At 61.9% G+C, this 14,252-nt stretch overlaps 1 protein-coding gene across 1 annotated transcript in view; it reads left to right on the top strand.

Moving 5' to 3' along the window:
• Positions 1-1,158: 1,158 nt before the first annotated feature.
• The window catches only part of LPCAT1 (lysophosphatidylcholine acyltransferase 1), a 39,739-nt gene continuing 26,645 nt past the window's right edge, over positions 1,159-14,252 (top strand). The window contains exon 1 of the mRNA XM_060092699.1: positions 1,159-1,411. Within this exon, the coding sequence (XP_059948682.1) occupies positions 1,277-1,411 (135 nt within the window). The 5' untranslated portion in view covers positions 1,159-1,276. The remainder of the gene's footprint in view (positions 1,412-14,252) is intronic.

Genomic DNA, 14,252 nt, shown 5'->3' with positions numbered 1-14,252 from the left:
AGGGCAGATCACCCCCTGACGTGCTGCCCAGGAGAACGCAGCTGCCCCAGGAGCCCAGGGCTTTGGAGAAGGTCAGCCAGGCAGCCCCAGAACAATGTGGGAAGAGCTGGGGGTCCTCCCCAAAGTTTCGGGAGGCCTTCCTCACCCGCCACCCACTGCCTGCTCCTGCGCTCCGTCACCTGCCTGTCGGGGCCACAAGGAGAGATGTGCGGAAACGTAGCTGTTCTTGATACTAAAGGTTTGCGGTGAGTTTTCGAAATTTATAGACTTTGAACAGGGAGTTATTCTGCATTTGCCCTAGTTAGTACTGTGCCACAAATTAGGGATCCCCTGTGTACCCCCTTCACCCAAAAGAGTAATTCCAAGAACTAGAGTCCTTAGGGAATGAGAAAGAGTCATCACCCCCTTCTCAAACCACTGGGTCCCTGGACCCTGTGGTCTGAGTGGACCCCGTGCGTCTGGGATGAGGCCTGCCCTCAGGGGCTCCTGGTGCAGCCCACAGCCAGGGCTGGCAGGACCACGGAGCAGCGCAGCGTAGCCCATCTGAGGAGGACAGGTGAGGAGGAAGAAAAGCCAAGGGAGCTGGGTCCAGCACGGGGACCCAGTGGAACCTCTCACACGTGCGCCTGGCCAGGCGCTGCTCAACAGCGTCCCTCGGGATTTGGGCTGCCTCCCGCGGGGACTGCTCTGGGACTCTGCATCCACAGCCCGGGGTAGCGCGTGCCGCCCCATCTCCACGTCGCTGCACTCCTTCCGCTCCACAGGCCGCGCCCCGGCTCGGCGCCCGGATTGGCGTAAGGGGCCAACGTGGCGTGCCGCGCCGCGCTGGGGACTCGATCTCCCCTTCTCCGGGACCAGGCCCGGCTCGTGAGTCCCTGTGGTCAGGCCACCGCAAGCGGCTCTCCGCCAGGGCCTCGGCGCCCCTCAGGACCCGCGCCCAGCGACGCCGGCTGGCACACCCGGCAGCAGCGCGCGGAGCCCTGGGCTGTCGGCGCGCGCTGGGGCGGTCTCTCCCGGCCCGCGGGGGGCGGGGCGAACAAGCACGCCCCTCCCCGGCCCGCCCCGCCCACCCCGCCGTCGCCCCCCGCCCGCCCCGCCCCGCCCACGTCATGCAGCCTCCCCTCCCGCGCCTGCGCGGCCGCGCGCCTGGCCCGCTCCAGACGCCGCGCATCCTCTGCCCGCGCCCGGCGCCCCGCGCCCATCTCTGCGCCCGGCTCCGCGACCCGCTCCTCGCCCGGCCCGGCGCCCCGCTCCCCTCGCCGCGGGCGGCGCGGCCATGAGGCTGCGGGGACGCGATCCCCGAGCCGCCCCCGCCTCCAGCGCGGGGGCCGGCGACGCGCGGCGGCTGGCGCCCCCGGGGCGGAACCCTTTCGTGCACGAGCTGCGTCTCAGCGCCCTGCAGAAGGCCCAGGTGGGTGTCCATCGTGTGCCCAGCCCGCCCCCGGCCCGGGGCCGCGCCGAGGGTCGGGGATGCGCGGCCGGAGGGGGCCGGGAAGGGGACTTCGGGCGCGGCCCAGCCCCGCGGCGCCCCGGAGCCCGCGATTGCCACACTTCCCTGCGACCCGCAGCCTGCATCCCCCGCCTCCCTCACCCCATCCCCGGTTCCCGTCACCCTGGTTCCCACCGCCAGTGCCCTGAACCTGGCTCTGCATCCCCTTTCCCCAGGTCCCCGCTCCCGGCTCCATCCCCCTTTCCCTGATCCCTGGACCCCGCAGCCCTTTGCCCTGGCCCCTGCACCCCGATCTCGTACCCGCACCCTGGTCGGTCGGCGCCGCGCGCTGTCCTGGTCCCGGCGTCCACTGCCGCCGCGTGCAGGCCCCGCGCGGTACCGGAGCGGCTCCCCCTGGATGTGACTTCGTCACTTGATGCGCTTCGTGTGTGGGGACCTCTTTGGTCACTTGAGTCAGTGCCGGAGGCAGTGGGGTGCGGACTGTGGGCTCCCCTGGAGCTGCCGGCAGGAGGGTTCTGCGTCTGCGGGTTTCCACGTTGTTTCTGAGCGACTCCCTTGGGGGTTAGTCTGCGGCCAGAATCGGTCGCGTCCAGCCTTGTCCAGCCTGGGGTACAGCGCGCAGGCGGCCTGCTTCTGGCACGTCTTATCTGTGGGGTGGTCTGGTACTGGCTGAGGGACGGCGGCTGCAGGAAGCAGGGCGCCCCCTACACTTGTCCCCTGCCTTCACGTGGCTCCCGACCTGGAGGGATACTTCTCTGAGCTGGTGGGATCTCTGAGCTGACCGTGAGCTGTGTTCGCATTTCTCTAGGATTGCTCACAGGAGGGCCTTTCTTTGACTCCAAAACGATGCGTAGAAGCAGGGAAGTTTCGGGTCTTCAGGGGTTGTCTAGCCGGTGGGGCGTACACCTCCAACTGGGACAACACTTTTTGTGGGAAGATCGGAGTTTTTTAAATGTGTAAAGTAACTCATCTGAAATCATATTAAAGTGAAAAGATCTTGAAGTCAGCCTAAAACTGTCATTTCCCCAGACGCCTGCCTTTTCTCTAACCGCCCCCTTGGTGGGTCCGGTGGTTGTCAAGGTGGTTGTCAGTGGGAGCAGAACCGGGCAGAAGAATGGGGGGGGGAGGGGAGAACGGAGAGCGGCAGCCCCCTGGCGACATGAAAGGACAGGGCTGTCCCACCCCGCCCGCCGTGTGGTCCCCGGTGCCTCCCCCCTCGTCCTCATTGGCTCACACGCCCCCTTGTCTCCCCCAGGTGGGGCTCACAGTGGCTTCCTCTGAGCTCCTGAGTGAGCCCCCGTCACTGTCACACCCCCGCTCCCCCACCCCCCCCACACCCCCGCTTCCAGGGTCTTCCTCCCGCTGCTTAGAGCCCTCGGGATGGGGCTCCCTGGGATGGAGCCCTGAGGCCTTCGGGCAGTTTCCGGTGCCCCCAGGCCCGTCACCCTTGGCCCCCGCTGATGCAGAGCCGTCCCCTTTCTGCTCCTGCCCCCTCTTCTCCTCCCTCAGGTCTGGGGTGAAACATCTCCACCAGCAGGCAGCCCCCTGCGCCCTGGAGGGCCTCCTCTGTGTCCCTGTCACACTGGCAGCCCCCGTTACTGCGGGCGCACGGGGCGTGGGGGGGGGGTCAGGTCTGTCCTGCCCGGGACTGTGCTCACTGCCCCAGGGGACGGAGGATCCACACGCAGAGCCAGCTGGCTGTTGAGGGAATGAACAAGCAAAGGGACAGATGTCCGAGCAGAGTCTGAAACCCTGGCCCCCCTCAGGTGGGGGTCATGGGGCTGGGAATTGGAGGATCCCAGCTGTGGGCAGTTGTTACCTCGGCATCTGGATGAGTTCAGAAGAAGAATAGGTGTGTGGGAAAAAAAAAAAAAAAAAAACCGAACAGGTGGGTGGCATGTTTTCACCTGCCTCCAAGGGAGTAATACTTTGTACCTTGTTGCAGTGTTTCAGAGGCCCGGTCAGAATAATCTTGGTGTATTTGTAACAAAGCCCTGTTTCTGCCCAGGGGTCTGAGGCCCCAGGTGTAGTCTGTAGTCTCCAATTTCCAAGTCCGGGTCTGCAGAAGCATTTTGCTTTTTACCAACACTGTTCTGCAAAGCTACCCCCCCTTTACCATACTTTGTTATGGTAAAGTTTGAGCAGAGTGGACTGGCCTATCCAAGCAAAGAAAGCCCACCTCCCGAAATCAATACATAAATGGATCCTGCAATGTCCGAGACACCCGGGGGCCGCTCAGAAGCTCACCGAAATTCTGAGTTGAGATCGAACAGTAAGTGTGCCTATATTTACCTGCTGGCGTTTGCTGTAGGGGAGGGGCTGCTGCGTGTCTGGGGATTAATGACCAGTTGGCCCATCTGGCATTTAACTGCAGCTTAGTGAGGAGCTTAAGCATCTCTTTGGACAGAAAACAACATGTTGAGACCTGAAAACCCATGGATAGTGGAATATCATATCATCACCCTGTGATGTGGAGTCAGGCGGTGGTTCGATGTCACCGGGTGTTTGGGTACTTCCCGCTGGAAGCCGCGGGTGTGAGCACATCCCCTCCAGCTCTGGTGCTTCCCCATTTCTGAACCCCCTGAACCAGTGTCACCGAGAGTTTACTTCCTGGAGAGCAGCCTGGTTTCCCAAACACCTTGGAACTGAGCCCTGGGAGGGAGAGGCCCTGCGTGCACCCCTCCCCCGGTCCAGTCCTCAGAGAGGATCACAGGAGGGCTGACTCCAGGGACAGACCTGTTGGGCAGCCCAGAAGCGGGCGATCTTTTTCTCCAAGTTCTGATCCAAATGCCCGAGTCAGGGGCAGCCGCTCCGGGGCAGGGGGCCCGTGCCCTGCGCACTCCCCAGCCGCTCGAGGGAAGGCTGCTGTTTACACCCATCGTGGCCCCGGTGCTCCGCCCCCACATGTCCACACACCAGGCCCACCTGCACCCGCTCATGACCCTCACGTCTGGGTGCTTCACTCAGGAGACTCCACGGTGAGCAGCTCTTCATCCAGCGCCTCCCACGGCCCCAGCGCTGTGCCTGGTGGTGGGGTCGGGGGGTCGGGGGGCTGGGGGGGGACGGATGACTGGGGAGGTGGCCCGGCCTAAAGCCGGTGCTCTTGAGGGGCTGGCGATAATAGAAACTGGGAACAGGAGATGGAGGCCTTCCAGGAGAGCACGTGTCCTGTGGAAGGAGCAGGCTGTGTCCCTGGGGACCTGGGAGGCCAAGGCCCCAGAGTCCCCTTCTGAGGACTACTGAGGACCCGGGAGCGCAGCCCTGGAAGGCAGGCGGGTGGAGGGTCGGGGGCCGTGTCCTCATGTCCAGGTGAGGAGGCCGAGGCCCAGGTCCTGTGCTGTCCCCGGGCTCCGGGCAGCACGGGCTGGCTCAGAGCAGGTGTCTGACCCGCCACTTTCTCTTCCAGCTCACCGGGAGCCTCCTGTAATCCGATCCTAATTTTCTGGAAGGATGCTCGTGTGAAACTTCATTGTGGTTAAGGTTGAGGAACGAGACGGGGGGGTTCAAGGGTGCAGGATTCGACTTTTCATTTGTTGGGTTCTTCTGTCCTGAAGTGCGACACACACACACACACACACGCGCACATGTACACACAGTTTTCTCTTTCTCTTTCTCTTTCTCTTTCTCTCGCTTTAATTCCTTAGTGCTGAGCAAAGCGCAGTCTTATTTCTCATTTTTACAAAGCAGGATTTTGTCCCTGAGCGTGGGCCCGGCCCGCCCCGGCCCCGAGGCCCGGGGACCGTCTGAGGAGGTGCCTGGTGGTCCTGTACCCAGCGAGTCCCAGCATGGCCTCCAGGAGCCTCTGTCACGAAGCCGGGCCCTGCCCACCTGCCCCCAGGCTGTCACCCACACAGCCGGGACAAGGGCCACCAGGACAAGGGCCACCCTCCCCAGTGGGCGGGGCCCGAGCCCACTTCTCGCGGGTTCACTGCAAGTTAGGGTTGGTGTTTCCGTGTCCCGTAAACCTTCAGTCTTGCTGTGAGTTATTCTGAAATGAGCCCAGAGGAAAGCGTGTGTTTGGAAATAGCCTGTGGAAATGCGGTAGTGGGTTCGTCCTAAAGCCCAAGTCACTGCTCGGCCGTCAGTGCAAGGTTTGCAGTAATTTGCTCATTCACACGTTCCTTGGTGTCTTGACCACGTTCCAGCCTTGTGGGCCGGAGTGTAACCGTGGCTGAATACCCTTCGTCACCGCGCACACGGCTGCTGGCCTCCGGGACCCCCTTGGGCCCAGCGTCCTCGGTGGTGCTCCGCAGGGGTCCTGGATGGGGGCCGAGCCGGGGCGCCTGGGACTGCGGCCTGTGTACCCCTGACTCGTGTTTCCATGTTAGACCCAGAGGAGTGAGTTATTTTCCCTAAAAAGTTAGTTGCCAGTTAAGAGCTTTTTAAACTACATCTTTCACGCTTTTAACCTTTCAGTCCCCTGGGATGGGAACACGGAGCTGGGCCTCACCTTGCAGAGTCGTGCTCGGGGGTCCTGAGGTCCGGCTGGGGAGGGCGGGCCCTGCTACTCCTTGCCACCCGAGGAGCCCGGGAGCACAGAGCGACCTCAGTGCCCGAGACAGCGGGGATGCCGCTGGGCTGGACCAGGCACTGAATGCCCGCCCCAAGGCGGGGGTCTTTTCTACCGGGGTCTGTTCGCTAGCCCTGGAGGGCTGACAGCTGTCCCACGTACAGAGCGAGTGACAGAACCTCCTTTCGGTAGCAGCAGATATTTCTCCCGAGAGGGCGGGGCCAGTGGTCGCTTTTGTGCACGTGCCTCATAATCCGCACGTCCAGCTGGACCCCTGGTCCCCCACCCTGCGACCACCCGGCGCGGAGGGGTTGATGTGGGATGTGGAGCCCCTCCTCCCTCCCCCCAGAGTAGCCGGGGCCACTCTGCGTCCCCGCCGGGCAGTGGTCTCCCGGCTGCCTGCCCTGGCCCCGCCCCCTCCTTCCATCACTGCCTCACCTGTGCCTCGTCCTCAGGAGCTGTCAGACCGGTCGCCTGCCCGCTTCCCCAGGCTGCTCAGAGGAGTGACTGCCTGGCTGGGGGACGGGCTGCCCCAGGCTCCTCTCCACTCCTGCTACCCTGAGCAGCCCCAGGGCCCAGTGCCGGGCCCAGCCCAGCCCACGCCGGAACTGGCGGGCCAGGGGCTACCTGCAACCGGGGCGGGGGGATGGGCGGAGCTGGGGTGTTCTGGGGGGCTGCCTGCTGCTGGGGGAGGTACAGAATGTACCCGTGGGTCGCCTTGCAGCTAGAGGGGCCGTCCCAAAGCTGGGATTACAGCCAGGATGTGGTTGGGGGGAACCCCTTGCAGTTGGGGGTAGGGCCGGGATGTTCCCTGGGGCTCCCCACAGCCGCGGGCCTAGAGGCAGAATTTTGGTGACGGGCCTCCAGCCGTTGGGCCGGGGTTGAGCTGGGATGTCCTGGGAGTGCTCTCGGTATCTGAGGGTGGGGTGCGTAGGAGGTGCCCCGCTGGGGGGCTGCCTGCAGCTGGGAGCCCCAGAGAGCCCGAGGCTGCTGGAGAGGCTCCCACAGCAGAGGGACTAGGAGACTCTGGCCAGGGCCCTGCCGCTTCCTGCAGGTATTTGCTGAACAGGTGGAAGCAGCGGGAAATGCTGCAGGTCTGGAATTTCGAGATTCTCTTCTTCAAACCCTGCAGTAAGGGCCCTGGAGATAAGGGATTTCCTTGAGCCACAAGCCAGGGTGGGTCTGACGTCAAGGCAGCTCTGAGCTGTGAGCAGGGGGCAGCGAGGGGCTGGGTCTGAGCCTCTCAGGCCCGTTCTGTGCGGGGGCGGGGGGGGGAGTTCTTTGTCATCGGGGTTCTCACAGCATCCTCCATCCCTGCCTTGGGGACCGCCCCAGGCCCCCCTTCCCGTGTGTCCTGCCCCTGTTGGCCACCCGCCGGGCGTGGTAGGATGCTCCTGGCTTCAGACAGTGAAAACATCAGAAAGGGTGCAGGTAGGAGCCGGCCGCGAGAGCCCCGAGGGCAGGGACCGCCGTGTCCTGCGACACAGCCAGGGATTCATAGCCACCTGTGGTGAGCCAGCCAGTCGGCAGACATTACCTCTGGGCCCTGGCACTCATTCGGGTGGCACCCTCCGGCCCAGTGTGTTGTTTGCGGACACAGAGGTGCCCCGCCTCAGCTGCCCCCCAACTCCCCCCTCCCGTGTTTCTCAGCCCCTCGGGGAGACATTCTCGAGGACCAGGCTGCTGGGAGTGCTGGTGGGGTGGGCCCTGCACCCCGGTGCCTGAGCCTCGGCACCTTTGTGTGGGACCTGCAGCCTCCTGGGTCCGCTTCTGCAGGTGGGGAGCTCGGAGCCTTGGAAGCTCCCTTTCTGCAGACGCAGAATTACCGGGTGTCCCAGCCCCACAGGGGAGATGCCTGGGGAAGGAGGTCAGGAGTCGCTGAGCTCCTGAACCAGCACCTGCTCTGGGACCTGAGCCTCGTGCCTGTGGAACGTCCAGCCCAGAAGCCTTACACCTTCCCGCCTGTCTGCCGCTGCTACCCGTCCTTCCCACAGAAGGGCTCCAGCCTGGGATTCACTTTGCTGTGAATTTCACAGCTGGAGCCTGCAGATCGCCATCACGGGGACCCAGGGACAGAGCTCTGGTCTCCAGCAGAGGGGTCCTGAAAACCCGGAGGAGATGAGATTTGGTACAAAACTTGGGTGATTCGGAGGAGGATTGAGGATGGCCAGGGAGGGTGCAGGCAAGACCCAGAGGCCAGCCCGGTGGGCGCCGGCGGCCAGAAGCAGGAGCGGGGCACCGGCTGTGGGCGCCCCCCACGTGTCCGCCCTGCCCCTCCAGGCCCAGCCTCCCCTCCCACACGTGGGAGGCTCTCCCCTGCACTTCCTTCCGGCTTTGCTCAGACCCCACCAGTTATTATCCTAGGGGCCGTTCTCAACTGCCCTGGAGACCCGGAGTCCACGTGGCAGGCGGCTCCCGGTGTCCCAAGCGTCCACTGCCCTGGCCTCCCGGGCGGGCTCCTCTGCCGTCTGCTGGAATGTACTGCGGCCTCCAGCCTGGCCTGAGTGCCCTGCCCGGCCTCCTTCAGGCCCCCAGTGCTGCGATCTCTGCTGCACTGCCCCCGAGGCCCCCGAGCTGCCCCTCCGTGCAGACTGCTGACCCTGGGGCTGCCTTCCCACCTCCTTTGCCTGCGGACCATGGGCCCCACCACCCCCGGCTGCCCGCGGTGTCCGGGCACCAGGGACCGGCAAGCCCCGGCCCCGTGAAAGACCAGTGTGAGTGCCGCGGCCAGACGCAGGCCGAGCCGGGCAGGATCAGCTGATGCGAAGGCTTCGACCTGCCCCCTGGAGCCCTCGGACCCTGGCTGGGAGGAGGAAGGGCCAGTGTGTGGTTCTCCTTGCCGCCTGGGCTGCAGGGCGTCATGCTTCGGGTTCCCTCCGACCAAGTGGCTCTGATCGCTCAGAGCTGCACAGGTGTTCACTGCGGCCTCACAAGATCACCCTGTCAGCTGTGGTTGAAAATGGTGAATATGGTCATCTAGGAAAATCGCTCTGCTTTGGGCTGTGGGACAGATTTGTAAACTCGGTGAATTACCGAAAGACACTCATTTTGCAGAAGGCTCCAGATGAGGCGACACGCGCTAAAACTTGAGTTGAAAGCTCTTGAGTAGATATCACCGGGATGGTGGGGAAGTTGGGCCTGCTTGAGAGTTTGAAAGAAAAAAATAGCTCTTTAGAAAAGCTATATTTAATTTTAGATTTGAGTGGGAGAGCTAAGAAGAAATAGCTTCTATACACAGTCAGCATGGGCTCTGGAAGGAGTTTTCCCAAGTGGAGGCACAGATTATCCTAATAGACACACAGGTAGATGGAGAGCCTCGGAGGTGAGGCAGTGGAGGCCTGAGGTCAAGAAGACAGTCACACCTTAGCAAGAAAAAGACACATGAGTCCAGTGTGAATTTGGGCACAGGATTTATGTAGATGGACAAACCCCCAGAAGAAGCCCAGGTACCCAATAAACAGAAAGTTCTCAATAAGCACAGGACAGGACCTGCGCCCCCTGGGCCCCCACTAGCCATTCCCCCCTCGCTGTTGACCCCTTGGATCTCTGGCCACACTTAGTGTTTTTTCTGATAGTAAAGAGAAGCCTTTTCTGGAGGGCAGCTGTGTGTGTGACAAGGTCCCGTGAACAGCCACGGTTCAGAATGCCAGCTTTTTCTGTTTCGCTTTTGCTTTCAAGTATTTTAACTATTCGAATTAGTTGTGAAAAGGACTGGTTATTTCCTATTTGAAGGCAGCATATGATTTGGACCGGAAGGCATTTTATATTTAATACAGGTGTTTTGCTGATGGGGGTAAGCAGAGGGGATGCGTTTTCAGGTTGATTTGCTGGCTTTGCATCTCAAGCATCCAGAGCTGGTGCTTCTCCTTCCCAGCTGTGACCTCCAAGGGCCTGTGGCTTCACTGTGCCAGCTTGTAGGACTCTGTGGCAATAACTGTGCTTTTTCTAAGAAAAATAAATAAAGTTAGATGTGTCTTTTTCTCTCTCACCTCTGCGTCCAGCAGATGGAGTGTTCCCTCAAGGCTCTGCCTGCTTCCTGCCCGAGCGAGGCTGGGGTGCAGCCACCAGCTGCCCAGGGCATCAGGTGTCACCTTGGCAGTTTGAGCATCTTCTGTCTACTCTAAAGTAGGAGTCTCAAAAACAGCTGGCTTTATAGTTTGTTTGTTTGTTTGTTTTAATACATGTAAGTAACAGCAAAGAAAAGATTGATTTCCTGGGTGAGGCTTTCCTGTGTTTCTCCCACGTGCCTTGGAGATGTTTCTGCAGAATTTGCGAGTCTCATTTCTAACTTGCTCCACGTGGAACAGCTTGGAGGTGACCAGGACCAGGCTCCCAGGAGAGCACAAGACCAGCCCCAGAACGCACTGCTCCCTCCCCTCTGCCCCAGCTGTGCTTGTCTCCAGAGGTGAGCTCTGTGCCCCACCGGGACTGCGGCTGACCTGTCTCGGGAGGCTCCTCCGGGTCGGGGCCGGGGCGCCTGTCTGACTCCCTCACTCCTCGCCCTCTGGCCCTCGTCTGTGGCCGAGGGGTGAGAGGGTGCTGGACCTGGCCCTGCAGCCTGGGGAAGGACCCTCTGCGGTGCCCGTGGGGGAGCCTGGGGTCAAAGGGTGACCCTGCAGCCATGCAGAACTCTGAACCCTGATCTGTTTTGGAGGCGGAGCCAGTAGGAGTTGGTAAGAAAGAGAGGTGGCGTGACTCCCAAGTGTGTGTCCAGGAACAGGCAGGTGGGCGGGGCCCGCTTGGGTGTCCGTTTGGGGGTTGTTGCCAGTTTTCCCGCTGATGCCTCTGGAGCGCTGGGCAGCTGGGACATCAGTGTAGGGGCCTCATCCACATCAGGCCAGGGTCCGAGAACGCGAGGGTGCTCACGGGAGGGAGGGGGTCCCAGGCCTGGGCTGCCCCCGCCCCCTCCGCCGCCAGGGCAGCCCCTTCTCGTCCAGGCTGCTCCTCGAAACTTGGCTTTGCTCCCACCGGCGGCTGACCTTGGGAAGCCGCCCCGCCCCCTGGCCGGGCCTCAGTTTCCTCGCCCATCTGAGCCCATGCACTGTGGGTGCGTTCTCTCTCTGGGGGGTGGCCGGCACCCTGCCTTCCCTGGAAAGATCATTGCTGACGTCCCCTCTGGCGGCCTGTGTGCTGGGCGGGTGGCCAGGCCCTGCCTGCCTGCGTCCTGCACGGGGTGCCCGCGCTGTTTGGGAGGGTGAACTGATGTGCGGGGAGTTGACGGTCGTGTTCCTGGAGCTGCTTCCTTGCATCCTGTGAGCTGGTGAGCCATCCCCGTGGTTCTCTGCACCCGTGCGGGGTCTCCTGGCCTCTGGCACTTCCTGCGGCCACCAGTCAGCCCAGCGCCTGTGTCCTGGGGTCCCATCCTCATCGGTTTGGGGAGACCCACAGGGCAGGGCACCTTTTGTCCTTCACACCTGGGATCTGGGCACCCTGGATGCTGGCTCCGTGCGCCCCAGGCCCCTGTGCTGGCCGTGCGTGTAGCACCCCTGTTAAGCCAGGCTTCACCTACCCCTCAACCCCACCACCGTGAGTGATTGGCCTACTTTCTGTGTGCTCACCGAGGTCCGCCATCCTTGAAAACCCTTCATTCCAGGTTGTGAAGTCATCTAATTGGCTTGCACAGGTCGGTCCGTCTTGTTTCGTGCCTTTTTTACCGACTGTCGCCCTGGGATGTGTCCTCTGTGTCCCGTGTAATTCATCGCTCCTCCCCTGGCTGGCCCCTGGTGTCTGTCACACAGGTGACCTTCAGCGTACCTGTCCCCCGGTGGCGCCCTGGGTGGCATCCAGCTCCGCTGCTACCGGCAGCGCGCCCATGTGAGCAGCCCTTGGGGAGCTGGGCCCGGGCCCGCCAGCTGGCCAGGTGCCCATGCACAGCTCCCCACCCCGACCCCGAGTTGTCCCCTGCAGCGCAGAGGCTCCAGCACCTCCTCACGGCCTGGGGACCAACTCTGAGCTGTGGTTATTCCCAGAACCTCAGGAGCACGTGGACTCCGGCAGAACCGGTGGGCCCTGGGCTCTGCACTCAGTGTCCTTGTGGGCAGCGGTGCAGAGCTCTTGGCCACATGATGTCAGGGGCCAGCGCATCTGATGGTCCACATCTGTTCTATCAGTTCATGGACCTTACCCGCTGCCCGAAGATGGTTTGTGGTGCCTGCGGTAGATCGAGCACCCAGCGCGCGAGGGCAAAGTCTATTCCCTTTTTCTTTTTTTTAAAGTCCTGCTAGGATTTTTTTTTTAATTTATTTTATTTATATATTTTTGGCTGTGTTGGGTCTTTGTTGCCGCACGCGGGCTTTCTCTAGTTGCGGCGAGCGGGGGCTACTCTTTGTTGTGGTGCGCGGGCTTCTCATTGCGGTGACTTCTCTTGTTGCGGAGCGTGGTCTCTAGGCACGCGGGCTTCAGTAGTTGTGGCACACGGGCTTAGTTGCTCCGCGGCATGTGGGATCTTCCCGGACCAGGGCTCAAACTCGTATCCCCTGCGTTGGCAGGCGGATTCTTAACCACTGCGCCACCAGGGAAATCCCTCTTTCTATTTCTATCAGCATGATTTTCAGGAACTTTCTGAGAAAAGAGGTAATGGCCGAGGATGTGGGCTCAGCGCAGGGCTTGTGTGGCCAGCTGGCCCTGTGTGTGCTTGCTTATTACATTTTCTTTCATCATAGGAGGGAGTGAATTTCCCTCCAGCCGCCTGGTGAACGCGGTTCCTTTGGAATGGTGGGATTTCTTCCCGTGATGAAAGCACTGGCATTGGAAGGCGCCTTCGGGAGAGTCTTCCTGTGCCTGCCGGTCAACATGCTGACGGTCCTGATGTGCTGGCACCCAGCATCTGGAACGTCTGCTCTGCCTGTAACACGGCCGCTGTTCTCCAAGCTGCTGGCACCGATTCCCTAGTGCTTTCCTGGCCGCACGTGTCGTGTCAGGGTCTCGCACGGCTGCCTGGGGTCCCTCAGCAGGCGTGTGCTCGAGGGCACAGGCATCGCAGCCCCCTGGGGCCTGTCCTCCCTGGGCGAGGGCCTGGGTCTCTCTAGAGATCTTGTCTCTTAAGTAACGCATTGTGTTTCCTCGTTGGTTGTGAAACATAAGGCACTTGGACCAACTTGGGTGATGCCAACAGCCTTGGTGGCCTTGGCAGGGAGGAGGGGTGATTGCCGGGCTGGTCTGAGCCGGGTGTTGGAACCTCATGTGCTGCACCTGGAGAGTTCTGGACCCGTGGATTCGATGAATTCAGTGTGAACTGGAGACTGTTTTACATCCAAAACAAGAATTGTCACTTTCACAGTTCTTATCACAGGAAGTGTCAAATGTTTGACAACTTCTAGTGGCTTAACCCAAGTGGCTCAGCTGGGCACTCATTGCACGTCACCCTCAAGGGTTGTGTTATAAGCCCTCGTGTGGCCCTCGAGAAGGGTGACCATATAGTTGACCTGGCACTTTTGAGGGTGATGGGCCCCTGATGGTGGCCCAGGGCCGAAGCTGTGGGCACCATCTCAGGAAACCAGTCTCCCCTGCCCGCCGTGGGCTCCCGAAGGGACCCGCCTCCTCCCAGCAATTTCCACGGCCCCCGCGTGCTTGCTGCCCACCTCGTCCCCCAACCCCGGCCCCGGCAGAGCCGAGGTGGGTCCCGGGCTCAGGGCGCGTTCCGTCGGCACCTGCCCACCTCGTCTGTGGGAGGCCTGCCTCTTCGCTGAGGGTCGAGGCTGTGTGGTCACTCACACGTCCTTTCCCCGCTGGCTGCAAAACTCAGACACCAGGACCGTCTCCCCGACGCACACAGAGCGGGCGCAGAGATGCATCCTCTAAGAGGCAAATGTGGTCACATGTCTTGTCCACGGGGAGTGGCCGGTGAGCCAGCTTGCGGGACGTCCTCCGCTCATGAACCAGCAGTCTGCACGGCGGCACTTGCCCCGACTGCAGGGTCACCCCTTCAAGCCTCGCCGTCACCCCAGTTGGTCCGGACAGACTGCGGTGCTACCCCCCGGGGCCTCAGAAGCCGTGGGGAAACTGGGTGCTCTTTCTGGAACCCTGAGACCTGGTGTCCTCTTCTGTTACCTGCAGTAGCAGCCATCCTGGCCGTGGAATGTGGCTGCACGGTCAGGCTGTGTCCGCGACCCATGAGTGCTCTGAGCGTGCTGGCCCCGGAGCTCCTGTCCGGCGCTTTGCTGCCTGTTCGTTCTCTCTATGACACAGGCACCGGCTTTAGGGTCCATTTATGGGGACACACCGCAAACTATCCAGTGACTCAGCTGCCCTGCAACCTGGAGGAGCAGCGGCCACGGGTCGTAGGCTGAGCGG

This window comes from Mesoplodon densirostris, chromosome 3 (assembly GCF_025265405.1).
Source record: "Mesoplodon densirostris isolate mMesDen1 chromosome 3, mMesDen1 primary haplotype, whole genome shotgun sequence".
Classification (NCBI taxonomy): domain Eukaryota; kingdom Metazoa; phylum Chordata; class Mammalia; order Artiodactyla; family Ziphiidae; genus Mesoplodon; species Mesoplodon densirostris.
This window is presented reverse-complemented; position numbering and strand designations above follow the sequence as displayed.